Consider the following 27,241-nt stretch of genomic DNA (forward strand, 5'->3'; position numbering starts at 1 on the left):
AATTTGTACGGACCCAGAAGAACATCTGGAGCTTTCGATGGCTGCACAGGCTTTGAAAGCCAAGGGCCGGGATGGGGTCATTCAGAGTAACAGAGGGGCTTTTAGAGGCTGTGGTGGGAGAAAAAAGAGAGACGGGGAGGAACTGAGGCACCTGGCCCAGGAGAAACTTTGGAGAAAGAACAGAGCTTCTCAAAGGTTTCTTTTCTTTTCTTTTCTTTTCTTTTCTTTTTTCTTTTTTCTTTTTTCTTTTTTCTTTTTTCTTTTTTCTTTTCTTTTTTCTGGCAAGGTTTTTCCATGTGTTATATGGAGTCTACCCTGTTCTCTGTCTCCCCAGTGGCTGGCGGTAAAGTCCACTTCAGGTAGCATGCGTTGCAATACCAAGTCTGTTTTGGGGAGAGTGCCTTGAGCAGAGAGATCACCTTGAGTGGTCGGGGGGCAATGGACACCAGTCCAGAGTAGGCATGAGCACAGCCAGATCATGTCATTTCCCGCTAACTGCCCTCCAGGGATCTTGGCAGGTAAGTCTTGCCTGTCCCTTTCCCCCAGCGTCTGCCTCATCGCTTCCCTCCAGAGCCCCCCCATCGCCCCACCTTCCCTAAGTTCTACCACACTCCATGCAGGAGTTCCTTGTGCAGTTCGAGGCAAATCCTGGCTCATCCTTAGACTCCTACCTGAGCAGCTCGTCCCTGAGTTGGCCCCCAAGCAGCATAGCGTTGGGAAGTTAGCTGGATCTTGTCCACCTTTGGAATCCTCCTCTTCGAACCGTGCTGCCAACTTGCTCTGTGACCTTTGAGACATGACTTAACGTCTCTGGGCCCCAGTTTCCAACTAGAGGCGGAGGTTGCCCTGGAATCCGGTCCTGTGAAGTTCTTGAAGTGTTTCTGTCCCTTGGGGTCCCCCTCTTCACAGAGAGTGGAGCCACTCGTTGAGGAAGGTCAAGATAACCTTGGAATGTTTTTCTTCCTGTCGAGAGAAGATTTTGCCACAGATTTCCTCATTTTTGACAAATTCTCAAGTGGGGGCAGTCATAGGAAAGAGACAAAATGGAAATTCAAGCCCCGGTTCTGCTGACCACCGCCACATTCCTGAGGGAGCCAGCAGCTGGGCCCCTCCTGCTGGCCTCATTGAGGGGGGATGAGAGACGGTCCGACCGAAGAGCGTTTTTTTCCCCAGAACGGCCGACTAACAGTTCCCAAAGGGCCAGAAATGGGAGGACAGAGAGATAGGAGGGTGGTGTTGACATCTCTGGGAAAAAAACCAGCTGCCAAAAAGATTCGGTTGGTGTTCTTCTTGCCATTTAATAAACCAGGATGCTTCAGAGCTGGACACGGAGCATCAAAATGGGATATAGAATCCGCAAATTAAATTTTTGCTGCAATGAGATGTTTTGATGAAGCCACGTTGAGGAGGCATGCGCGTGAGAACTGCCCGGCTCGAGCCCTCAGGCCGTCCCTCACCGGTGTCATCTCCTTGGCATGGCTCAGCCTTTGGTTCAGAGCTGGAAGGAATTCAATAAAGCAAGATATATTGCTATGGTTTATTACGTCAATGTGTGTGTGTGTAGGAGTCACTTAGGATCCAGACAGTCAGCTCTTCAATGCTATCCTCCGCTGTGTTGTCAAGGTTCTAAATGAAGCGTCATCTAGTACTCAAGGGGCCGTATTTCAAGAGTTCCGAGAAGTGCCACCTTCCCCCCTTTTGTAGAATAACAGGAAAAGACGTGCTTTCAGCACAAACAATCCATTCAGCTCTCCAACCTTGGATCAAGTGAAATGTTTGTTTCTGTGAGTGTGTTTTTCCAGAGCCACGTTAGAAGAGTGGTAAGGATTTAGGGCAACCCTCAACCCGCACCTGGCCTGCTGAAGTAGCCCGCACAGGTCCCCCTGCCGCCGCGGCCCCCAGGTTCTGCTTTAGGGGAGATGACCCTGAGTTCACAGATGGACTTGTGTGCGCTCCCATTCTCTTTGCCCAGCCACCCCTCCCCCATCCTGGCTTTTGTCTCTGAAATGCTGTTCGTCTTTACTGGCAGAAAAACGATTCCTTTGCCTCTTCAAGATAGACCCGCGCTATTGGCATCTTTGATTTTGCACCTGTCTGTCGTAGGATGTAGCCTGATGTCTCTTTGCCAGCGATGCCCCTTGCCCTGTGCAGCCCCTGCCCCTGCCTGCGCGCTTATTGCGTGGCGGGCCTGGCTCCTTGAGTTGGCTGCCAAGAGCTTGAGGTGCAATTATTGGGCATGACTGTAATTTCCTTTCCATCTGGTCCGTTCCTCTCGGTCTGCATTTCCCCCACCGTGGAATGTGTCTGATCTGGGGGTGGCCTCTGGTGGCATGCAGACCTGGCGTGGGATGGCGGAGCAGCACGCCGTGCAGAAGCCCCTCCTTTTCAGTCCCTGTTCCGAACCCCTGCTTACGTCCAGGAGCTTGTCACCACTTGGTGCTGGCACGTCTTCCGCACCTCTTAAGCATCTGCCAGTGCCCCCTTTTTAACAAAGAGAGCAGGTCTCAGACCGTGATGAGTAGTCAGTCACGTCTTTGGCTAAAATGTAAAAACATTGTCTTTTTCTTTTGTACAGAGACTGTCAGTGTTGCAGCAATGCTGATTTCCCGTTTACAAACGGTGATAGAAAATTTCCGTTTTAATCTGTGGATTTAAGTTCCATTCACAGAGGACTCTGCAGGAAGCGAGGGTTCAGGCAGCACCAGTCATGGCCGAAATCCCAGAGATGGACCACGGCTGCCGATGGTGGGGCGGCCCCGCGCTGAGGCGCGTTTCAGGATGAGCAGAATGCTTGATGAGGCCACTCCACTGACAGCCTGCCCCTTTCTGCGTTCCAGGCATGGATCCTGAGAAACTCGAGCAAATCCAGCTCCCAGTGCCCGGTGCGGCCGAGAAGACCACCTACAACCATCTCCTGGCTGAGAGACTCATCCGGATCATGAACAACGCGGCCCAGCCAGGTGCCTGGGGTGTGGCCGCTCACAGGGGCGGCAGAGGTAGAGAGACCAGGCCCCTGGACGGTGCACCAGGAGTCCTGGGTTCTAGACCTGGCCTTTCTGGGAATGCAGGCTGGTCTCGGCCACTCCCTGGGCTGTGCGTGCATACCTTGGGCCACCCATACTGTCCTGTCCAGCCGTGTCTTCACCTCGGGGCCTCTTCCTCTTTCCTCCCCTGTTGTGTTTGGGCTAGACCCTGCCTTTCCCCTCCTTCCACACCCAGCCCTTCTTTTGCTGGTGTTGCCAGTGTCTCCAGCCTTCCTCTCGGGGTGGCCAAGGCCACGTCTGAGCATGAACCAGGCTGAGAGTGTGCGTGAGGGAAGGCTGGAAGATTCGAATCAGGAGACATGCCCAGTGTCTGGCCCTTGTCAGCCCAGTTCTGAGGTTCTGGCTGAGGATCTGCAGCCATGGCGAGGGCTAGGAACAGCAGGTGCAATGACCTAGTGCAGTGGTTCTTAAGTGGGGACAACTTTGCCCCCCCGGGGGACATTTGGCAACGTCTGGACACGTATTTGGTTGTCACAGCTTGAGCAGGAGGTGCTCTTGGCATCTAGGGGCCAGGATGCTGCTGAACGTCGTGTAGTGCACAGGATGGCCTCCAGCGACGGAGGGTCATCTGACCCAAAACGTCAGCAGTGCTGGGCTTGAGAAACCCCGATGGCAGGGCCGGTTCTCTGTGGAGGCAGCGAGAGATGCCATCAGGGTGTGAGTGAGGGCACAGAAATGGGCCCAATGGAGATGCGGCCTGGTTGAGAGAGAACCACAGAGCTGTACCGTAGGAGCGGTATGGAGGTGACCCAGGTCAGACTCCAGAGAAGGACAGGGGTGAGGGATTGTGGTTGCAGGCTAGGACTTCAGAATTCACGGGGCTTGGGCTCCGCCAGGTGGCCAGAAGCCCAGTGGGACTTCGGGGAGAGAGTACAAAGGGTTGGGGAATGGGGTCCATGGACAAATATTTGAGTGCCTCCTACCTGCCACCCGCTGTGTGCAAATGACAGGGGTATAGGAAGTGCAGGACAGATGTGGCTCCTGCCTCCCAGGAGCCACAGCGGGAGGTCTGAAGTCCCAGGGGCCTGGGACTCCATGGGGAGATAGAATCTAGAGCTCGGGGCAGGGTGGGGGGGTCAGGACCAGAGCTCACACTGTGGGACTCACAGACATGTGGGTGGTTTTTAAAGCCACAGGAGAGAAGAGAGACATGTCTGGGACCAAGCCTTGGGCCACTACAAGTATCTCAAGGTGACATAGAGGGGGAGCCAGCACGGGAGCCTGAGCCAGGTCCCACATGGAAAAAGAGAGATGTGGCTCAGGACCGAGGGTGCTCAGTGGGGTCAGTTTTCTACAGAGAGGTCTAGCACAGGGAGCAAAGCTCATCCCTGAGGATGGTGGGGGGGGGCAGTTGGTGGGAGCTATCCGAGGAGATGTGGCCCCGTGGTCAGGGAAGTCAGTGCGTGGCCTGGATGGTAGAGAGGCACCTCCAGGGTGGGGAGGGACAGCCAGCTCCTTGAGGGGACCAGTGGGAGGAAGTCAGCACCTGGCAGGAGCTTGCAAAGGAAGGAGGGTCTTGTTGGAAGATCACACTCCCCTTCCCTGGAGGCAGCAGCAGGGCTGTCGTGGCTGGGCCAGTGGGGTTCTGCAGAGGGACAGGCAAGAGTGAGACTGTGCCTGGAGAGCTAGAAGTGGGAGGCAGGTGGGCGAGGCCGGGGGGCGGTGCCACAGAAGCAGCGTTCCTGCTGGGCTGATGGGGCTAAGCAGGGGGAGAGAGCCACGGAGCTGAGACCAGGCTGCCTTTCCCGGTAAATGAGTCCCTCTTCTCCTGTTCCCCACCTGACACGTGAAGCAGGAAAAGGTGGGCAGGAAGGCATGCGGTGCTACATCTGCCTGGAGTTTTTCCCAGTAGCCGGTCCTGACCTCTGGGGTTTCCAGGGCCTCAGGAGTGTGGCTGGAGGCTTCTTCCTCTCCTGACCCCTCTTCCACATTGAGACATCTCCCCAGAAATGTGCTTAAAGCCCCAGGGAGGAGTTCGCTTAAGAGCAGGTTGCCCTCCTGTCAGGCAGCCACAGATGCTTCTAGGAGCAATGCCCAGTGTGGGTCTTGGCATTCGGAGCACCTGGGGTCCCCCAACCCCCAGGGTGAGACTTTGGACAAGTCACTTCACTTTCCTGAACCTCAGTCGTTAGAGCACCCATTGCAGTGGGTTCTTCCAGAGACTTCTGGAGGGAGGGTCTGTAACGTGCCCAGCACTGTGCCTGGCTCACAGTAGCATAGCAGGCGGGTCAGTCAGAGCATGGTTTCGACAGAAACCCGACTCAGGCGGCCTAAAACAATACGAACAAGCAAACTACTGGCTTGTACAACTTCAAGTCTGTTGGAGCCTGGCTTCAGGCACAGCTGGATACAGAAGCTCGAACAATGTTTTTAAGACTATTTTTGGACTCTCCCACTTGTGTGTTAGCAGGATAACTGCCAACAGCAGCTCCAGCCATCGCTTTCCCTACTGGGGTTCGGGACTCTCTGTAGGAGACATACTCTGGGCAGTGTGGCGGGAAGGGTGGACTTGGACAAAAGATAGAAGATGCTGGCGAGGGTGCGGAGGTGGCCAGTGTGTGTTATAACACTTGTGCCGCTCAGGACCCCAGCACTGTTCTTGTCCTGCCCTCAGCCCAGCATAGGGAGAAGGTGCTCTTGCTCAGTGGTCCCGGCATGTTGTGGAATTGAGCCTTATTGGCTCTGACTGGCCTCCTTGCCCGTCTCCTCCCCAGTCACCGTGACCGGAGGAATAGAGCACCCTGACCGGCCTGGGTGATGTGCCCCTCCCTGGGACAGAGCATAGGGACCGGCTCCACCCAGATTAGAGACCCAAGAGTAGGGTTGGTGATTCTCCAAAGGAAAGAGGGGTGCTTGTTCCTGAAAAGGGGAGGGAACCCAGCCAAGGAAAGCAACCACAGACGGCCACTTTCCCAGCCTTCAGGAATAATTAGTAATATTCTTTTTCCTGCCTCCCCTCCCCTGATAAAGGGAGTGCAGGGGAGTATTTGGTGTGGGTGGTTCGGATGGAACATTCTATTGTAATTGGCATGTGAGGTCCCTCTGTGTCCCCACTGGATGTCAAGGGCCAGTCAGCTAACCTGTTAACCTCAAAGTGGGTAAAGCAAGAGACTGTGTTTAAGGGCTTCCCACCAGGCTGTGCGAGGCTGACCCTGCTTTCCCCTGCAGATGGGAAGATCCGTTTGGCGACGCTGGAGCTGAGCTGCCTGCTCCTAAAGCAGCAAGTGGTGACCAGCACAGGCTGCATCATAAAGGACGTGCACCTAGCCTGCCTGGAGGTGAGGGCCCTGTCCCGCCGCCTGGGTTCTGCAGGAGGCCGTGTGGGGGAAGGAAGCTGCTGGGTCCAGACGGGAGCCCCGGTCCTGGGGTCCGCGGTACCGGCGAGAAGCAGGGCCTAATAGCCCTGACCCCACCCTGCAGCCCACTTGCTCTGGTGGAACTACCCTTCCTCTGAGACTGGCTCGATGAGCCCTCTTAATTATTGAATTTCAGTAACTTCTGTGACAATTGTTGGCCCTGTATTTGTCAACCAGAATTTTATTATTTTCCTTTGTGTATTACAAAAATCGTATACATACCCAAACACATGCACGCTTTTTGTGTATTTATAGTTTATTGTGCTGATATCTGCATTCATTGTGTTTATTTTCTATTGCTTTCCCCCTTATTTTTCCTGTTTATTTGAGAAATTTAGAAAGTACAAAGGTAAAAAGGAACAACTATAGTTGACACTTTGGCGTGCGTCTTTCCAGATATCCACACACTGACACATTTGTAAGAGTCACCATGGCCATACTTTATAACCCACTTCCCCCACCTAACTGTAGGGTAACAACTTTCCATCTCACCGCCCAGAATCCCCTCTCTTTTGCCCATTTTTATTTTAAGCTCCCTCTCCCTCCCTATTATAAACCACTTTATAGATTTAAGGATATGAGCCCAGCCTCTCATCTCCTTGATACACACTCAGATTTTGGAATTGGTAACTTACCCAACTCACTGGCCTGCCTCCCGCCTTCCCTCTCTCAACAGGGCGCCAGAGAAGAAAGTGTTCACTTGGTGCGGCATTTTTATAAGGTAAGCTGCCAGAGCGCAGGGGAAGGCAGTGCGGCGTGCGTCACAGACACGGGATTGTGACATCCAGGCGTGCGCACGTACCAATCACAGTCTGTGGTGACTTCTTGTACCCGTGGGTACTGAGTAAGCACGCGCCATGTCAAAACCCCCGAGCAGCGGGCCCTGCACTCTTCCGCCCGTGCTCTTCTTAGTGGCGCACCTTCTGAGGACTCACCCCTAGTCTGTGACAGTCTATCAATGATCTATGAATTTGTTTATTGACGAATCTACATATAAATGCAAATTACATGCGTGCACGGGACTGAGGTACACACGTAAATTAATATGTGCATGAGGGATGTAGGTTTTCCATATAAAATAACTTTTGAATTACTTATGAATTCTATGCATGTATCTTATTTATAGACACGTAAGCCAAGACACCGCATAGAGGCTTCTAAACCTTTATCATTGAGTTTAGTGAGATTTGTAAAGGACCACCACAGCTCTGAGTCACCGAGGAATTTGTAGATTTCCTCTTCAGATTCCAGATGGTTAGTTTTGAAATATCTCGCTGAGATGGTTTTGTTTTGGGCTGTACCTAAAACGTGATATATCCTTAGGGAAGCTCATCCTCCGTCAGCAGTAGATGGATTAATCCGCATTCACATGGGCCCCCGGGCTCCCTGAGGTTTTTTTTTTTTTTTTTTTTATTCGACAGAGATAGAGACAGCCAGCGAGAGAGGGGACACAAGCAGGGGGAGTGGGAGAGGAAGAAGCAGGCTCATAGCGGAAGAGCCTGATGTGGGGCTCAATCCCATAACGCCGGGATCACGCCCTGAGCCGAAGGCAGACGCTTAACCGCTGTGCCACCCAGGCACCCCCTCCCTGAGTTTTTGACCTCCGCGTCAGGTCTCTCCAGATCCAGTTAGCCAGGGTTTCCCCTCATCCTTCAGCTGATACAGAGAACCTCCCTGGAGGAGGAAGGTGTTGGTGCTGCCCTCTTCTCATTGTTCAGCCTGTTTCATTATCTGTAGTCTTTATGAACTGCTGTGAATTGTAGGCACATGGGCACCAGACCCCTTTTCTTTGCAGGAAGCTTTTTAAGCCACTGTCCATTATTGTCAGTGTTCGTTGAGAGAAAACAAGGTCTTACAATCTGGAAATTCACCTCGCCAGGTGCAGATGACCCCATGCGGCCGCAGCATGGTGGATGCCCAGATGAGGGTGGACCGCTGTGTGCCCCCATGCATGGGGGAGGAGATTCCAGGCTCCCCTTAGACCATCCCGAGGGGCTTGGCCTCGGAGGGAGGACACAAGTCCTTAGCAAAGCCCAGAGGAGAGTGGGAGCCTCACGGCCGCATTAGTCATCTTTGGGTCTCTTTCCAGGATAATTGCTCTTAGTTTGTTTCCCCCCTAGAAAGCCTTTGCATTGCAAAGTCAGAAAGATAGATATATATAGGTAGGCATTTTCCCAGAGGGTTATCTTTAGCCAAAGGAGAGCTGTATTTGAATTGGAGCTTCTTTCTCCCTACCCAGATTGTTCTTTTGTCCTATGAGGGTTATACCCTAAGTATAATATCTCAGAAGCTTTTGGATGTTCTCAGGGGTGTGATTTCTGTGGTTCTTATGCCACACAAGAATATTCAAGTTTATCTGCAGTTCTGACAACTGGAAAAATATGTAAAGGACTTGCTCCTTTTCCCATCCTGACTCTGTGTGTGTGTGTGTGTGTGTGTGTGTGTGTGTGTGTGTGTGTGTGAGAGAGAGAGAGAGAGAGAGAGAGATTCAGGACTTAGGAGAGAGACAGGACAGTTTCAATAGTCATGATGCATTCACCTGAATCTCTGCTCCCCTCCCTAGCCCTGCTCCGTCCAAGGGTGACCATAATGACCATGAGTGCTAGCATTTACCAGCCCCAGCTGAGTGGCAGGCTCTGTGGTCAGCACTTTACTCGGGTAAATCCTTGCAGTGACCCGCATAGATGTGGGCTGTCATTCCAGTCTTGCAGTGAACCAGAGAGAGGATCTGAGAGGTAAAGCTGGATTTTGGCCCCTGGTTTACGTGTCTCAAAGCCAGAGTCTTACCCACCGCAGCCCTGCGGAACTACAGAGCCTCACAGGTGTGCTTCGGAAATGACCGGAACGAGCTGTATAACTTTAGTGTTAAGTGTGCTTAATTATACGCTTCCTTTCCGAGGCGTGGAGCCTCATAGATTTAACATGGCACCTGAACCAGGCTTCCCGTTTCTCAACACATAGATGAAGTGAAACACTCCTAATTTCACCCACTTGTGTAGTTTAATTATATATGGTGTTATTTTTGTTGTCGTTTCAATTAGCTGCCTTGACAGAAGGAATCTAATTCTACATGCTTAAAAAAAGGGAGAGAAACATTGAGAGGTGCAATATGATATTTGGGCTTTCATTGGAGTGTGTGCGTTTGTGTTCACGTGTGTGTCTTACTTCCTGGTGATTTACGAGAACTCACTAATGAGAACCAGATGGCCCCAACAGCCATGAACTGGAGTTTATAATACTTTGGTGTTTATAGAAAAAATATGCATAATCTCTCTCCCTTCCTTTCTTTTTAGGGAGAAGAAATTTTTTTGGACATGTTTGAAGATGAGTACAGGAGTATGACAGTAAGTGGGGGTCCAGGACGTACTTGATTGCCTGCACAGCTTGTCCTGAAAAACTGAGAGACCGCTGTCTAACTGGGGCCTTTCTGACCGAGATTGGTGGGGAAGTGAATTGGAAATGGTGCCTTTTGACCCCCGCCACTGGTGAAATTTCAGATGACCCTCACTCCCCCTCTGTGGGCTGTGCCATTAGATGAGTTGGAAAGATTCACTTTGATACGAATAATCTTTGAGGACTCGTGCCGTGTCAGGAGTATAAAGCACATTGTATGTATTCATCCTTTTACTGCCCGTGTCACCCTGATGGGAGTAGCTGCTAGCATAGACTCCTGTCGCCCATCAGAAGGTGAGAATCAGAGAGGTTGAGTGAGATCCCATGCCTGCCGAGCCAGTGAGGTGCAGAGCCAAGATTCCAAAGCAGAGTAGTTCGCCTCCAGTGCCCTGCCCTTCTTTGCTGTGTCACCGGAATGTTCCAGCGTGTTGCTTGTCCTTGAATCCACAGCACCATCTCAGAGTCTGCCCTGTTTCCCTCCATCTGTCAGGCACAGTCATGGGAAAAGATTGGTTCAGAAGATTTGCGGCTTTCTCTGTTCTGTTCATTTCCGTACATCCCTATCATCTGACCCTTAGCTGGCACTCAGTAAAGAGATGATAAATGTCCTTTTCATGGACATTGCTCATCAAAGAGTGAAGTGATTCGAGAAGTTTATAGTCAACCTAACTGTCTAAAGTGTCACAAAGACAAAAGCAGCTTGCTCTAAGTGGCTTCTGCCTCCCAAGGCCTTCTCACCGGGTATGGACCGCTGGGCCCTTACCACTTTCTCACCCTCGGCACTTCCGAGGCCTCCGCAGAGCCCATTCCGGGGAAAATTGTAAATTGGCATAGAGTATCTCAGAAATACTCCAGTAGCACCCAAGGCCTCCTCTGGTGTTGTGCAGGCTGCCCAGGTGTGCCTCCCACCTGGCGATGGCCACTGCTCCCCACTATTCCCCCAGCCCCTGGAATGGTGTCTTAGTCTTCTGCTCCTTGGACTGCTAGTTAGAGTGCAGTGGATTTGGGGGTTAGCTACCGCTTCAGCTTGCCCCTATGATGTCCCCTTCTGCAGCGTAATTCTCCATTTGGGTTTCCTGTTGGAAACGTAAGGCTCGCATGTCACTTGACGACGTGGAAAAGCTCAGGCTCCTAAACCCTTGCTCAGTTTTTTGCCTCTCTCTCTCTTTTTTTTTTAAGATTTTACTTTTTTATTTGAGAGAGAGAGAGCACATGGTGTGTGCGTGAGCAGGGGGAGGGGCAGAGAAGGAGAGGCAGAGGGAGAGGGAGGGAGTCTCAAGCCGACTTCTCTCTGAGCTTGACACAGGGCTGGATCCCATAATCCTGAGATCACGATCTGAGCCCAAACCAAGAGTGTGACACTTAACCACCACCCAGGCACCCCTCTGCTCTTTTACTTACTAACTGCGTGACCTCCAGTGGGCTGCTTACATTCTGAGCCTTCATTTTTCCCATCTGTAAGGTGGGGTCTGCGCCACGCGCCCACGCGTGCAGTGCCTGTGAGTCTCCTCCTGTATAGTGTGTGCACGGCGAGTATTTGCGTCCTTTCCCTCCCGCTATGGAGAGCTTCCGGGCTTTGTTGGTTTGTCCCATGTTTACTGTGTGGTCTGCACAGTGCCTGGCCCCCTAGAGAAATAGAAAGCGGACACCCCCCAACCCCCACACCTGAAAGTCAGTCCTGGGGTCGAACCTGAGGAAAGCAGCCGCTGAGCTAAATGAAGGGGAGATAGGCCCGCGGGTGCTCATGGAGACTGCCGCACTGAAGCCAGGCCTTCATGTTTGACCCTCGCTCACTTCTCTCTTTACCTCCTGTTGAATGCAGAGGTGTAATGAGTGCAACAGCTGGCTGCCAGCACTGCTCACCGGGAAGGTGGTGGAGAGAGGTGGGGCAGAGCGCAGGGGGGCTGCTAGGGAGTGGCAGGCAGGCTGGAAGGCACTACTGGTAGGCGATGCCACGGGCAGCCCCGGGGTGGGACTCAGGGCTCCACCACCCAGCCCTGGCATAAAGGGATTTGGGATGGGAGACCCCAGGCCTTTGGGGGGTGGCCAAAAGAAAAGGCAGGCAGCATGCACTAAGTGTTTCCTTGGCTCCCTAGGCCAGACAGCTGGGCCTTCACCATAACTGCCCAGTGTAGTCAGCTGTATGTTCTAGGAGAGGGAGAAAGTGTGATACGGTTGAAGCCCACTTTCTAAAAAAAAACCCCAAAAAACACAAAAAGCATGTGTTGCTTAAAGGAGTTAAGTTAATTCTATAGGAAATTTGCCTTGTGAAATGTCATTCCTTCATGATGTCCGGGAAATGAAGTGTCCCTGTCCAACAACGGATGCACGTTCGATGTCCGCACTGATGCAGCAGAGGTCCAGGAGGGGAGATGTTGTTATCAAATGTCACAGTAAGCAGAGAAGGCTTCCCAGAGGTGGTGTGGAAGCAGGCAGAGAGTTCTGCTCCCGTGTGGCCCAGGGGCTGTAGGCATATGCCCTTCCTCTGAGCTCAGTGTGTCCCCCTCTGTAATAAGGAACAGCATCAGCACTGCTGTCCAGCAGGAGGTGAGCCCTGCAGGCTCCTGGCACTGAGTAGATGCTCAGTAAGTGGCTTTGTTGTATGATCCCAGGTAAAGGCAGTGAGGAAGGAAGGGGAATGGTGGTCATGTGGCGGGAATCAGGGGGTCTGGAGTAGGGCAGGCCTGGGTCTGCATTTTAGTTCTGTCACCCGCTAGCTGAGTCTCCATTTTCTCATGAACGGATTGGGAAACATCCCTTCTGGAGTCTTCGGGAGGATTAAATAGGATCATGCACGCAAAGCCTGTAGTTCGCTGCCTGCCCTCAGTCCGTAGTCCACTCTGGATAAACGCTACGGGGAGCTGCTGTCACTGTGTCTGCTGTCGTCATTCTTGACAGTACAAAGGGAGGGAGGCGGGCTGCATTCCGGGACCCGCTCTCTGCTGGGTGGAGGTGAGGGGCTTGCGTGACCTGCCCCATGCTCTTTGTCCCCTCGGTGAGGTTTCCTATGATGTCTCTCTTCTAGATGAAGCCCATGAACGTGGAGTATCTCATGATGGACGCCTCCATCCTGCTGCCTCCCACGGGTACGCCGCTGACCGGCATCGACTTTGTGAAGCGGCTGCCGTGCGGTGACGTGGAGAAGACCCGGCGGGTGAGTAAGGGCAGGCGGGACCCGCCTCTCCTGGGCTGCAGTCTGACCAGGTCAAGAGCCCACCTTCCAGCCCACTTCGGGACAGGGAGCGGACGACACCCCCTCCCCCCGGCGCCCTGCCACCAGGAGGAACTTCCCAAGGCGAGCTGCCCTTTCCTAAAGCAGGATGGAGATTCCCCCATGTGAGAGCCAGGCAGGTGCAGAGCAGGGCCCCAGGCTCTGGGGGGAGGCAGGGCTGTTGCCAGGCACCTGGGGGAGTGAGTCAAGAACAGGTAGTGCAGGTGCGGCCTTGGTGTGAAATCCTCTTCCAGAGAGGCTCAGGACCCCCGGAGATGGTAAGATGGCGTGAGGGTAAGGTATCTGAGGGATCTGGGGGCAAGGCACACACAAGTGAGATTGTGACTGTTGCCAGCCCGCTTGCTCCCTTGTGTGAAAAGCAGAGGAGTTCTCAGAACCCTGCTGGAGTGTGCGCCCCTTATCAGCACTTTTTGTCTGAAGCGGTCTCTTCAGAGCTGTTCACGGTAGTTTATCTCTTGCGTAAGATCAGTTTCTTTCTTAGAAAGCACCATCACCTCTTCCTAGAAAATCATTCCTTGGAGACATGAATGGATAAATCAGCTGAGTTCCTTGCCCTCTTCTTCTCAGTTAATCCGCATCTGACCAGAGCAGCGGAGGTGTTAATTTTGGGATTTTGAGAAGCAGGCGTGACCTACTGGATCTGCCTCAAACAGGAGGATTCCCTGGCGTTCCTCTGCCCAGGCAGCTATTTTGCCTCAGAGGCCTGGGGTGGGGGAGGGTGCAGAGGAAGTCCGACCTGTGTGTTTTAAGTCAGTGCACATTCCCTGCTGTCTGACCGAACCCGCAGACCTCACCACAGGACGCACCCTGTCTGAGCCAGTGACGCGCTCCTTCCTCACGCTCCCAGCCAGCCCGCAGGCCCCGTGGCCGGGCATACGAGCATGTGTGTGGGTGGCACTGTTTGCACTGGGCATCATTGGCACTGGCTTCACCACAGGACTGGGTCTGACAAACTTGGGTTGTGTTGGCAACTCCTTCAACGGGTGGGCCTGCTCACCTGTAGCCTTTGGTTGGCCTCGGAGATGCTCCCTCTTGAGGCAAGAGCGAGAGCGAAGGTCCTGTCCCTGAGGCCCGCCTGGTCCCCTGAGCCAGAGGTCTGGAGGCTGTGAATGGTGAGAGCTGCTGCTCTGGGTTGCACTCTGCCTTCTTTTTGGTTCCTGGGCCCCCAGTTTTCTCAACACTTAGATGAGCTCCTGTCCGATATCAAGTAAATCATTCACATCAGTTTTTTATGTGAACTTCCTCATGTAATTGTACGGCCGTCTAGGAAGTTGGCATTACATGAACCCATCTTGCAGAGGAAGAAACTGAGGCATGATGAGATCAAGTGGTTTGCTCGCGGTCCCCCAGTGAGTAAGTAGCAGAGCCAGGACTCCTCACAGGCAGTGTGGCCTCTGCACCCCACACTCTTAGCCACTTTGACCTGCTGCTTCCCACCGCTCCCTTCATCATATTTATTAGCCCTACTTGGTGCTGGACACCAGGGGCCTAACATACACTGCCACGGTCCTCAAGGAGTCGGAGTCTAGAGGGCGAGGTAGGACAGGCAGCATTGCCAGTCCGTGTGGCTGAGGCTGTTGGCGAAGGAATGTGGGGTCAGCCCCTCCCCCTGGGGAGGGAGGTGGAACAGGCAGCAGAGGGATAGGTTGGGCAGCAGCGGAGGCTGAGGCCCAGACAGATGTGGCTCATTCCAGCACCTCCAAGGAGGGGACACGGCTGGAGCTCAGAGTGAGGGAGGCTTTGTGGGAAGTGAAGAGGCTGGAGGGAGCCAGGCTCCGGGGCCTTAGAGCCCAGTGAGGACCTTGGCCTTGTTAGCTGATTCCTGACATCAGGCCGGCTTGGGACAGATGGTCCTGATCCACAGGAGAGGATGGGAGAAATTCAGGGGTGAGGCATATGGCAGAGGGAGGGTCGCTTGGGCTTTGGGGTTCCTTCTCCCATCTCAAAGCAGCATGTACCTGCCTTGCCAGAGTCATTGTGGGGACTCAGCGAAAGGCAGAACATAGAAGACCAGTGATAGTTCTCGAGGGTAGGGGTTTCCTTCTTCCGTTGGCCCCTGACATCTCACTTGGTTGTAAGTTCCCAAGGGCCTGCTGCCCACCTCCCTTGTCCCAGATGGGAGGCACAGTGCAGCTGCTTCCTGAAGCACAGGCAGCCCTTGGGAACACCTGGACTTCTCTGGGTCTCTTGTCCAGCCTTTGTCTGTCTGAGGAGTTTATACAATTAATCCTCAAGTCTCAGGGTCCCTGGGTTTAGAGCCAGGGAGAAGGTAGCAGAATATATAAAATAGGGCTGACCATCTCAAAGTGAAGCCATCTACCTTAGAGAAGCTTCCCTTTGTGACTTCAGGAATCAGTTTCTGAAGGCGGATTTTGACCACTCACCTCAGTCCGGTCTCTGTTAAAGGCAGCTGTCTAGAATCATCCAGAAGCTTAGCTCCTGAGTCCATTTCAGACATCAGAACACAGCAGTGTGCTTTGAATTTAAGCTAAAGGAAGTGTATGGTTTAGCAAGCAATTGAAGGCTTATGTGGTTTGTTTCAAGTTCTTTGCTTGTATCCAAAGAACATTCCATTTCATCCTTTTGGATTCAAAGGTTTCCTTCTTTTTTTTTTTTTTTTTTTCCACCAAGTAGACTTTTTTAACTTTTAGGAGGCTGACACTTTTCAGAAATCCCACCTTTTATTTTCCTTAACGACTTGTTAAAGAAGTTCAAACAACCCTTACTAATACATCATTCCTAACTGTGAAATAGTCCTCCATACAATCACCAGAGAGCCACTGGGTGCCTACTGGATGCCAGATGCTGGGTCCAAGGGTACAGAAATGAGCAGGGCCGAGGGGACGGTGAGTGCAGAATCCCTGAGATGCGAAAGGGTATAGCCAGTTCAGGGAGCAGAGTGACGAGCAGAGTGAGGGGAGGGGACGGGGCAGGAGGAAGGCCAGGCCTTGCAGGCAATGGGAGTCATCCAACACTAAAAGTCACAGAGTCCCTCTTGCATTTTGCAAATTACACTCTTTATTCTTTCATTCGACATATTTGTTGAGCATTTTTCTAGGAGCCAGGCACTATGCAAAATGCAAGAATAGACCGTGAACAACTAATATAAAATAAGACCCCAAATAGCGAGAGTGCCACTGAGCCATGCCAGCTGATAAGGGGAATTCACATTGAAACGAAGATCATGGGAACTGCTGGGATCTGATGAGAACGTGGAGGCAGAAATGGGGACGTGGGCTGGACCTGTCCCAGGGGAAGGTGAGAGAAGCAGTTAAGAAAGAACAGAGGCTCGTGGGACCAACCAAGGTTCAACCCCAGCTCCAACTGTGTGGCATTGAGCAAGTTCCTTACCCTCCCTGAGGTGTCCTGTCTCTCAGCTCCTGCCCAAAGTAGATAAGAAAGAGGGACTGCACGGTGCCCGGCAGGCCGGAAGAGCTCAGGAAGTTTTGGCTGAACAGGGGTGGAGCAGTCTAGTGTCTCAGGAGGGAAAGAAAAAGAGTTTCTAGCCATCGACTGTAGCTTCAGGTTAGAGAAGAGAGTTAGGGAGAGGAATTTCTGGTGAATCTCAAAATCTGAATGTAAGCCACTGGCTGTCTTTCTGTGGTAATCTTGGAAGCCATTATGAAATAAATATAGTTGCGTGAAATTTTATTTGTCCCTGACTTCTGTTCCTTGTTCCCGCATAAAACCACAAATAGTTTTTGTGTTTATCGCTATCCACTGCAAGGAAATAGGATATTTTTCTTTATTCTTTGGATGGGTATTATGCATTAAAGAACATCTCGTAGGGTTTCGAAAGCAGAAGGAAATAATTTCCCGTGATTTCATCACCCTAAACAAACAAGGCTTAGACTTGTGTCTCCTCCCTGTCTTTGTGTTCAATCACGTCTTCTCGTGGCGGCAGGAAGAGTGCGTTGTGGTCTTCCTTCCAGCCTCTTCCTTTGCTCTCTCCCTTGTACAGCAGGCAGCTTTCCGTGCTGGGATGCAGTTGTAATTTAAGTCACATTTCTGACCGGTGCATGAAAGTTTATCTGGCGACTTCTGCCGTAACTTACTTAGGCATTTTCCTGCTGCTAGACATTCTGGTTGCTTCCAGGATTACATTATTTTCAACTAAACTGTCATGAGCAGCTTCACGAATACAGGGTTTTCTTTCTTTTGGCTTATTTCTTTAGGAAAAGTTCCCAGAGGTAGAATTTCTGGTTCAGGGGGCACGAACATTTTCCGCGTGATGCTCTCCATATTGCCAAGGGGCTTTCACAGTGGGCCTGGCCCACGTGACACTGCTTTGCACCCTATTAGCAGTGACTGGTTTTTCGTAGCCACTCCCATGGCCTGGTGGGCTCCTCAGCTGGGTGACGGCCCCCCGAACTCTGTGGCTTGCAAATGTGACAAGGGAAGTGGAGAGAGGGCTGGAGCTGAGCGCTCGATCCAGGGCTGCCCCAGGATTCAGTGGGCACACCTCCGGGGAGGCCATGAGATTGGGGCTGGTGGCTACCTTATTCCTAGAACTCGAGCCCGGGCTCAGGGAATTTACGTGACCCACTTGCCAAGGTCTTTTTGACCCCGAAGCCATCCTGCCCCACGTAGTGGCCTCATTCTCCACGACCCTGCTGCAGAGCTTGCTCCCAAGTGCCTTGGAGCACATGGAACGAGCCTCTTCATATTTGAGCATGCTCAGCTGTCACTGCTTTCCAGAACTAATGTGTGCTTCCAGAGTCCGTCTTCCTGGCATTCTGTGGAAGCATCAGAAAGAGCAATAATTCCTTTTTCCTTTTTAATACTTTTTAAATTGCATGTTTATTTGGCAGAGCAAAGAGAAGCATACAATAAAAGCCTGGGTCCCAAGCCTTAAGTCTTTTGAAGGGAAAGGCATATGGTAGTAGAACACAGGCTTTGGAGTCTGGTTATTAGCTGAGTCACTGTGGGCAGGCTACCTCACATCCCCGGGCTTTGGTTTCCAGTCTGTACAATAGGAACCATGGAGGGTCATTAAAAGACTTCAGGGAGATGACATGGTCCAGCCCCGCCAGTACCCGGCAGGCCTCAGATAAGCAGAGGGAGGGGGGATGCTAATTGTTTAGGGGGCTGTGGGATGAATTTGAGGACCCTTATTCTGGTGTTTTATCTCTCTTTTGTGGATTCTTGAAGTTATGGGGCTGGTCAGTGTGGTCTATATTCTTTAGATTTTTTTGTCTTATTATTAGTTTTTGTATTTCTGGAAATATCTCCCATTTGTTGCTTCCAGAGCAAAAGCAGATGTTTACCAAAATGGTCTATACTAGGAGCCAGATTCCGAAGTCCTTTTCTATTGGAAGGTTTCTGGTTCTCAGAGTGATGGTCTGTAGAAAGCCACACGTGTTTCTCTTTTCTCGCCCCCCAGCGAGGGTCCCGCTTGATTTCTTTGCCTTCAGAACCTTTGAGAGGAATGGATTTTTGACACAGAAATGAAGTATTCACTCAGCTTAGACCTGACCGATGGGTCTTTGTCCTCGCATCCAAGGCCATGACTCCTTACTTGAGAGCTCAGATGGCCATGGAGTTCAAGGAGCCACCCACATCTCGGGCTTTCTGCACTCGGGGTGGTGCAGGCGTGTGAATGTCCTCATGTGCTTGGTTAAGTGACACAAGCATCAGACATTGCTGCGTCCAGGGCGGCTCAGGCATCACCAGCCGCATGAGCTGAGATTGCTCTGCCCTTCCAGCTCCGTTTCCTCCTGTGTAATAGCTCTGCGTTGCAGTAAGGTGCTCACAGTGCCTGGTGCACGGGAGGTACTTAGTAAATAGAAGCTGTTTTGATTTTTAACAAATGAAACGGCTCTTCCTTTTCTTCTGATTGTTGCAGATGTCTTAGGAAGGCTGTACTTTTTTTTTTTTTTAAGATTTTATTTATTTATTTGACAGAGATAGAGACAGCCAGTGAGAGAGGGAACACAAGCAGGGGGAGAGGGAGAGGAAGAAGCAGGCTCATAGCGGAGGAGCCTGATGTGGGGCTCGATCCCAGAAGCTGGGATCACGCCCTGAGCCGAAGGCAGACGGTTAACCGCTGTGCCACCCAGGTGCCCCAGGAAGGCTGTACTTTAAAAAACTGATAAGGACAGTCAGATCAGTACTAATGCTGCCACCCCACCCCATCGTCATAATATAAAGGCTTATCCTCCTGTAGCGCTTATGGTGGACAAAGGGGAGTACATGACCTCAGAATACATCCAGGAGGTAGGGTTGTTCTTCCAGTTTTCTGCGTTAGGCAATGGAGACAGTGGCTCAGGTCTCCTGCCATTTCCAGGCCAAGGCCGGACTCGGGCTTAAATGTGCCAGGGGGCATCCTTGGTGCCTGGGTCAGTGGGAGCCCGCACAAGCCCAGCTCTTTACAGGCAGGAATTTGCCCCCCACTTTGTTTTGGAAGGCACCTTGTCATAGGAAGGGCAGCCTCCCCTCTCAGTGGGCCAGGCCTGTAGTCTCAGAACTGTAAACAAGAAGACTGAAAGTGGGCTGGAATTCATCGTTGTGTGGCTCACCAGTGGCGACAGTGGTTTGTCCCCATGCCCTCCCCCGTGCCCAGCTATCGAGTGGCTGGAGGAAAGGATGGCTGCCCCTTTACGGAACACATGCTGGCTGCTTCCCCCTTCCACCCCAGCATTATCTCAGAGCCTCCTAGCAGGCCTGCAAGGCAGGGACTACCGCTCGCATTTCACAGATGTGGAAATTGAAGCTCATGGAGGTCAGGGGCCTTGCCCGGTGAGTCCAACACAGACCTCACATGTCTGACTCCAGAGCTGCTTTCCTCAGGCATGTGCCTCAAGTAGACCCATCAGCTGTGCGTCAGGGAAACTGGCACGGAGGTGGCCTCTCCCATGGGCTGCACCTCCACTTCCTGGCCTCTCATCGGTGGGCAACTCAACCCCAGTCTGGGACCCAGGGGTGGAGTGCTATCAGGGCAGGCTGGGTCCGGGGAGAAGCTGCTTTCTGCATAAACTTCTCTGGGTCCGGGTCTGGGAATTCTACTCTTTTCCTATTCTCTGGAAATGTCTGATGGCCATCCTGGATTCCACCCAGACACCTCTCCCGGGCCAGGAATCCCTGTGCTGAACAGAGCTGCCTCTGCCCCCAGAAAGCTGGCCGGGTCAGTCTGAGGGGCACTTGAGGCACTGATGTCACGGCACACTGGCCAGGTGCCAGGGCTGTTGTCCCATCCACAGCATACCCCCTGTGGTAAGGCCCAGGGGCTGAGACTCTGCTGTGAACGGGCTCACCCAGGGAGGGGCAGGGGCAGGATTTTAATGGAGTCTGGCTGGCTCTGAATCCTACAAGCATCTTACCCTCTTCTGCCTTCTCAGCCCCCATGTTCACTAGGCAGGATGTTAGAACACTATTACTTGTGATTTGGATTTCCAAATTCTGTGCTGGTTTAGTTGGAAGAGGCCTGGTTCTAGCCCTCCCTAGACATGTGGCCTGGGGCGGTTTACTTTGCCTCCTTGGGTCCCAGTGCCTTGTCTGCAAAATGGGGCGGCCTGCTAAGCAGGGGTGTCGTGAAGGTTACATGGCGCTAGGGGAGAGCTCCTGGCAAATGACAGGTGCTCAGTTGAGGTAAAGTAGCCTAAAGCTGTGGAGAACTAAAAGCAGGCTGTACCCTTTGATTTTCTTTCTTTCTTTTTTTTTTTTTTTTTTGCCTTGTTCTGAAAACACCAGAGCCATGATACTGCGACAAGTGGACTTTGTTTTGTTTTGTTTGTTCAAATCAATAGTCAATGTGTGTTTTCTCCGTATGGCCCTTAAATAACTACAGTCTCATTCTCCTCTGCTCCTGGTCTGTCCAGGCCATCCGGGTGTTCTTCATGCTCCGTTCCCTGTCGCTGCAGCTGCGAGGGGAGCCCGAGACCCAGCTTCCCCTGACGCGGGAGGAGGACCTGATCAAAACGGATGACGTGCTGGATCTGAGTAAGTCCTGGGAGGGGCGGAGGGGCGGGGGAGGGGAGGGGTGCACATGCCGTCACGCCAGCTCCGGTGTCACTGGGAGGGTCGGTGTGCGACCCGAGTTGCTACCGCGGTTGATCTGTCACCAAAAGCTGACAGAGTGTGCACATCGTGCCAAATTCAAAGAAGGGGCCCTGGATGCTGGGTGCCTGGCAGTGTGTCTGCGGGCTCTGCTTTCTGGAGCCCAGGTGGAGCTGTGCAGGGTGATTGGGGTCTCCAGCTCCCCTGCCCTCCACATAACCGTAGCATGATTGGTTTTGTGTATTAAGGGGTTTCTGTAGGGGGCACCTGGGTGGTGCAGTCGTTAAGTGTCTGCCTTTGGCTCAGGGCGTGACCCGGTGTTCTGGGATCGAGCCCCACATCAGGCTCCTCCGCTGGGAGCCTGCCTTCTTCCTCTCCCACTCCCCCTGCTTGTGTTCCCTCTCTGGCTGGCTGTCTCTCTGTCAAATAAATAAATAAAATCTTTAAAAAAAAAAAAAAAGGTTTCTGTAGGATTCCAATGATTAAAGGCCTCTGCTGCAAAAAAGGGGAAAACTTTCAAAAATGCAAATCACCAGCCTGTAGGTGAGGCGGAGGCGGGGAGGCTGGAGAGCCATGTGCTCAACCTGCAGCCTTGGGCTCCCTCCCTAACCGTGGGCAGTGCCTCTTGGTCTCCTCGGCAGCATGAGCACGAGGCTGTGATTAAAAGCGACAGTGGGTATAAAGCCTGATCGAGCTCCTGTAATCCTCCTCATACACATATAGTTCTCTCTTTCCTCCATTTGCTGTAGGGCACGTGCACACGGATGGGCAGGGTGGTTTCTGTTTCTTAAAGGCATTGTGATATGGTAGGATTCTTTGGTTATAAGAGACAGAAAACCCAACTTAGATTGGCTAAGGAAAAAGATAGGGGGATTGGCTGGTGTCACTAGAAAGTCCAGGAGTACGTCTGCCTTCAGGCATAGCTGGATCTAGGTACTCAAGCAGCGTCATCAAGAAGCTGCTGCCCTGTCTCAGCTCGGCTTCCCTTCTGGCGTCATCCTCAGGAGGACTCTCACTAGGTAGCAACAAGGTGGCCATCTGCAGCTCCAAAATCTGCTGAACCAGCCTAGCACACCTGACAGAAACAGGGCTTCCTTTTCCTGTGACTTCTGTGGAAGTCCACAGCAGGGCTCACTGGCCTGGCTTGGGTCGGTGGACCATCCCTGAACCAGTCGTTGTCAGAGGAACGTGATTCATTACTGGGCGAGGCCGGAGTCATGTGGTGAACCCTAAGCTGGGAAGTGGGGCCCATTTCTTTTCAACTCCATCACTTGAGAGGGAAGAGGGAGGTTGCCCTCAAAGGAAACTCACAAAGAGATGGAAGCTAAGCAGGCAGGAGCGGCAGATGGCCACTCTTCATGGTGTGTAGTCAGGACAGGGTCCCCGCTGTTTTAACTCAGCTTTATTGAAATACAGTTTACATCCGATAAAATTCACCAAGTTTTAGTGTACGGTTCAAGGAGTTTTGACAAAAGTGCTCAGTTGTGTGGCCAGTGATCATGACCTAGACCATGGCGGGTTGGTATTTGATCCACATGCCCTGTCCTGCTGTGTATTCCCTGGAGCAAATGATTGAAACCCCTACAACTTCCATTTCCTCACCGGGAAAATGGGGATGTACTTCCTGATATGATGGGCTTGTTTTGAGATGCGAGCGAAATAGAATATGAAATATAACATGACGGAGCATAGTGTCTGGCCTCTAACTGTGCTCAGGGAACTGTAGTCCATGTTACCTGCTAATGAAACGAGGTGATGCATATAAAGAGCAGAGCACTCTGCCTGAACAAAAGATTTTCCGTGATTATTACGGGTTTTACCCGCTTGTCTAACTTTTTTTTTTTAAGATTTATTATTTATTTGAGAGAGGGGGGCAGAAGGAGAGAAAGAAAATCTCGAGCAGATTCCCTGTTGAGTGCAGAGCCTGACTTGGGGCTCGATCTCATGACCCTGAGATCATGACCTGAGCCAAAACCAAGAGTTGGACACTTAACTGACTGAGCCACACAGGTGCCCCTAACTTCTTCTTGCCCTCTTCTTACTCTTTTTTTCTTCTCTCTCTTGGAAGAACAAGGAAGCTAAGTCCCCTTTGAGCTGCTCTGTGCTCGTCTCCTTTGGTCCTTTTCTCCTTGAGAAATTGCTGTAGGGATTTCTCTAAGGGTTTAAATGGATTGAGTTGGCTGCAGAGAATCATAAACCAGTCTTTCTCTGATTGGATTCAAGGGAAGAGGGAAACGGCTTGCTTTCAAGGGGACCACTCCATCAGGGCAGCAAGAATGTTTGCATCCATGAAATGGAATTAAATTTTATGCTGGGAATTCACATTCCTTCCTGCCCCCTCCCCTACCCCACCTAGGAATGGCCTGCTGAAATAAAGGTTAAAAGTATTTCACTTATCAATTTTAATTGATTAGATGGCTAGTTGAGATCACTTAACTGAACATTTTTGGGTAGTTGGCCATTAAGAAAGTAATGCCTGTCTGTCTTTACCCAGCCCGGTCACAAATTATTCTTTGCTAAAGAGAGTGCCATCCAGAAAATACTAGGAATTATGGATTTTATGAGCGCATGGTACTAGAAGAAGATAGCATGTGTTGTTGTTGGACTTTGTGTTCTTTTTTCTTTGTATTTTTCCTGGTGATTGTTCTTAAATGCTGGAGTGTCTGACCTTCCAGTGGGGAAAAGTCAGTATGCTTCGCATGTCACAAAATGCCTTCTATGTATATAAAATGTCAGCAACATCATAATGTAGGCAAAGGCATTCATATTTGCCGAATGATTGGAAGCTGGGCATGCTTCTTGTGAGCGCCGTGATTTGAAGAAAGCTGACTCAGGGAGAAATGCTGGGGGCTGGTCCACTTTCATGGAAGGTGACATAATCTGGGCAGACAGGCTCAAAGGCATGTCGGCTGTGCACCCCAGAAAGAGGTGACTTAAAGTGTGTTTACTGACCTTGTCTCACTCTGATAAGAAACCACGGCGGCGTACGAGTACACAGAAGCCGTGTCACGTGTCTGCTGACCAGCGTCAGGCCTCTGGCAGGTGTGCCTGGTGAGCTCTGGCATGGTGGCTCCGGACAAGGAGCATGGCGGAGGCCATCGCCCACCCCCATCACCCGCCCCCTCCCCGGAAAGGGGCAGAGCTGACTGTGCTCCCGACTGTTTTGTTTTCGCTGGAGAGGAGAGTGGCTTGGGGCCCAGGTCAGGGACTGGCAGCCGTGAGGGAAGGGGGATGGGAAGGGAAGGCTAGCTTGACTAGATAAAATAGATGAGACTTTTAGAGAGAATGGCACCATGAATCTCCACATCCCGCGCCTTCGGCTTCAAGGGTTATTACTCTTTCCCTACGTCTCATTCCATCTGCTCCACCATTTCTCTTTCCAAAATACCTCCCTCCCCGCCACTCCCGCTGAGTGTAGTAAAGCCAGTGGAAGACCTCATATCGTTGCATCTATAAATACTTCTCTCTAACAGAGAAGGACTTGGGGCTGCTCTTTGTCATTGAATTGGTCACTACCGTTCCAGATCGTGAGCTTCCCCGGCCCAGCTGGGGCTCTGGGTGGAGCCGGGGCAGGAGGGAGGGGTGGCCGGCTGCACTGACATCCGCCTTGGCTGCCCCTGGTGTAGTTGGAGGTCATCGGCCTTGTGACCTTGCTTGGGGCCTTCATGTTCATGAGACTCAGGGGCCTGGCTTTTAAAATGGTTCTAAAAGACGTGCAGGGAGAGCCATTGAACATCAAATGCGATCACGTTGGTGAAGCACACGGCACTGTGCTTGGCGTGTAGCAGGTGCTCGGGGCTGAGAGGAGCTCTTGCCCCTGGTGCGGCTGCTGGATCAGTGATGTAGAACTCATAGTGCAGGACTCCAAGGGGTGGGCATTTTCTGCTCTAACAATGTTTGGAAGAGCGTATCCTGACGTATTGAAACCAGTTCATCACTTGTAGGATGGCACTGTTTGGAGGGGTAAGAAGACTGCGGGGCTGCTTGGGCCCAGACGATGGGAGGTGCACCCCACCCAGGCAGCGTGCTCCCTTGCGTTCCCTCTTGGGCCTACTAACCGACAGTCCCCGGGAGTGCCCTGAGGACAAGCAGGCTGTGAGGAGCAGCCAAGTTCCTGCCAGGATTGGAATCAGAGCCTTCTGAAAGGAGTCTTGCTTATTTCTAGAAAATATGGCCAATCACAGTTGGGAGAAATTTGCCCATTGTCTAAATATGCTAAGTAGATACCAGGCATCCCCAGGAAACTTCTGGATTCCTTCCCAGCCTTTTCCATGTGGGCACTCGACATGTGCATGTTGTACCCATCCTGTGTGCTTCCCATACCTCATCTTGTATTCGGATTTTCTAAATCCATTCGTGAGAACCATTCAGCAAAATCCATCTACTCATTCAGCTCCGTGTTGAGCACCTGCTGTATGACAGGCACAGTGCTGGCAGCTGGAATGTGATAGGGAACTGAAGGCTGACTTGGTCTCAGCTCCATGGTGCTTCTGCTTTGGGGTAGGGGTGGGGAGGATGGGAGGACCACCAACAGGTAATCACAGGTTTTTGAGATGGTCCGTGGAGGTGACGAACAGGGTCTGTGCTCGAGAATAACTGGGAGAAAAGACCTCCTACGCTGTTTAGAGAAGGCTTCTCTGGTCAGGTGCCGTTCAGGGAGGGACCAGAAGATTCTGAGAAAATGCAAAACTGAGGTCCGCCAGTTAGAGGGGATGGTAGAGGTGAGGCTGGAAGGTGGGAGGGAGCACGGCCTGTCCGAGAGCTGGTGCAGCCAGCAGGTGAGGAGTCGGGGGAAGAAGGGCTGAGATGAACCAGATCTCCGGTCCAGGGCAGTGGGAAGCCATCTGAGGGTTCCTACAGGGACATGGGTCCTGAGAGTGCACTGGAACAGCCAAGTCCCACAGTCCCAGCAGAGGCCCGTGAGCCATGTCAGAGGGCTGGGGAGGCCACCTAGGAGGTGGTTATGAACATGGGCTTGGGAGACTGTGCCTGGTGTGAAATCCAAGCTTTGCCCTTGTAACTTGCCATCGTATGGCCTTCGACAAGTACCTAAATGTGTTGGTGCCTCAGTTTTCTCATCTGTATAATGAGAGTAAATGAGTTAATATATGGGGAGTGCCTGTAACAGTGCCTGGTGTAGTCGCTGGGAGGCCGTTAGGAGGCCCAGCGGGGTTCCGGCGGCCGACAAGAGTGGGGAAGAGGGATGGGGGCACAGTCTGGGAATAGTGTTTGGTGGCGATGCTTGAGAGTCAGCTGGCTTCTTGGTTCTGAGCTTGGGGAGAGTGCGGGCAGCAAGGGGTTAGGGGACAGTGATTCTGTAAGCCAGGGGCCAGCCCTGGAGGAGAGGCTGGGTCCAAACAGACGATGAAGGTTGTTGGGTGGGCGGAGAAGAGGTGCTGGGAAGCATCCCAGCCGGGATGTCTGGGGAGAGGCTCGGAAACCTCTCCACACTCTCCTTGGAAGTGGTTTTCCACGTACTTTCATGAATGTCAGAGTTACCTTTGGTGACCTTCCATTGGCTGAGCCGTCTCCTGTGACCATTGCACAGCTCTTGGCATTTCCACTTGTGCTGTGTTACAACAGAGACGGCAGTTCCTCAAAAGAGCCCACAGTCTGTGAGGGGGGGCTCCCAAGCCTCCACATAAGCAGATCTCTGCACTCCAGGTCTGCTTCCTCCCCCAGGCGTGGGCACCCTTGTTCGGGGGCCTGGAAAATGTCCATGTAGGATAGAGCAGGGCTTCCCTGTGGTTCCCAGACCTTGGGACTGCACAGCCCAGTGAAATGCCAAAACAAAAATAAAACCCCACAAAACCTCTGGGGATAGGATTGCCAACTTTTTATGTTACCAAGTCTTTTTTTTTTTTTTAAAGCATTTACAAACTCATTTCTTAAAAGAAAGGGCGTTGTTAATGCCAGATAAGCAGGAAGGGCATCACTTCACAGCAAGGTACAGACATTCCAAGAAATAAGCCTACGTCCTCGGCCTTAATGGGGTCTGTTCCTTAAATAATTCAAGTGCAGACCAATCACAAGAGCAGAAGCGTCTCTGTCTTTTTTGAGCTCAGTCTTGTGGGGGAGGTGAACACTGATCACATCGTCACACAGAGCAAAGGCAGATGGCCACTATGCTAAGGAGCTCAAGTAGCAGGGGTTGACCTGCTTGGAGGTCAGTGAGGCTTTTGAGGGAGCGACCACCCATCTGAGGGCTGGATGTTAGGGCA

The 27,241-nt window shown here is 52.0% G+C and overlaps 1 protein-coding gene across 8 annotated transcripts in view; it reads left to right on the plus strand.

The window, feature by feature from the left end:
- The window catches only part of CLEC16A (C-type lectin domain containing 16A), a 201,227-nt gene that overhangs the window by 77,979 nt on the left and 96,007 nt on the right, over positions 1-27,241 (plus strand). For all 8 annotated transcript variants that reach the window (XR_003321956.4, XR_003321957.4, XM_026520320.4 and 5 more), the window contains exons 13-18: positions 2,838-2,960; positions 6,213-6,322; positions 7,077-7,121; positions 9,694-9,744; positions 12,819-12,947; positions 20,843-20,963. Coding sequence is in view for 6 of the 8 variants with exons in the window: in XM_026520320.4 (XP_026376105.1) it covers positions 2,838-2,960; positions 6,213-6,322; positions 7,077-7,121; positions 9,694-9,744; positions 12,819-12,947; positions 20,843-20,963 (579 nt within the window). In the remaining 2 variants the exon portion in view is untranslated. The remainder of the gene's footprint in view (positions 1-2,837; positions 2,961-6,212; positions 6,323-7,076; positions 7,122-9,693; positions 9,745-12,818; positions 12,948-20,842; positions 20,964-27,241) is intronic.

Source organism: Ursus arctos, unplaced genomic scaffold, assembly GCF_023065955.2.
Source record: "Ursus arctos isolate Adak ecotype North America unplaced genomic scaffold, UrsArc2.0 scaffold_2, whole genome shotgun sequence".
NCBI classification, from domain to species: Eukaryota; Metazoa; Chordata; class Mammalia; order Carnivora; family Ursidae; genus Ursus; species Ursus arctos.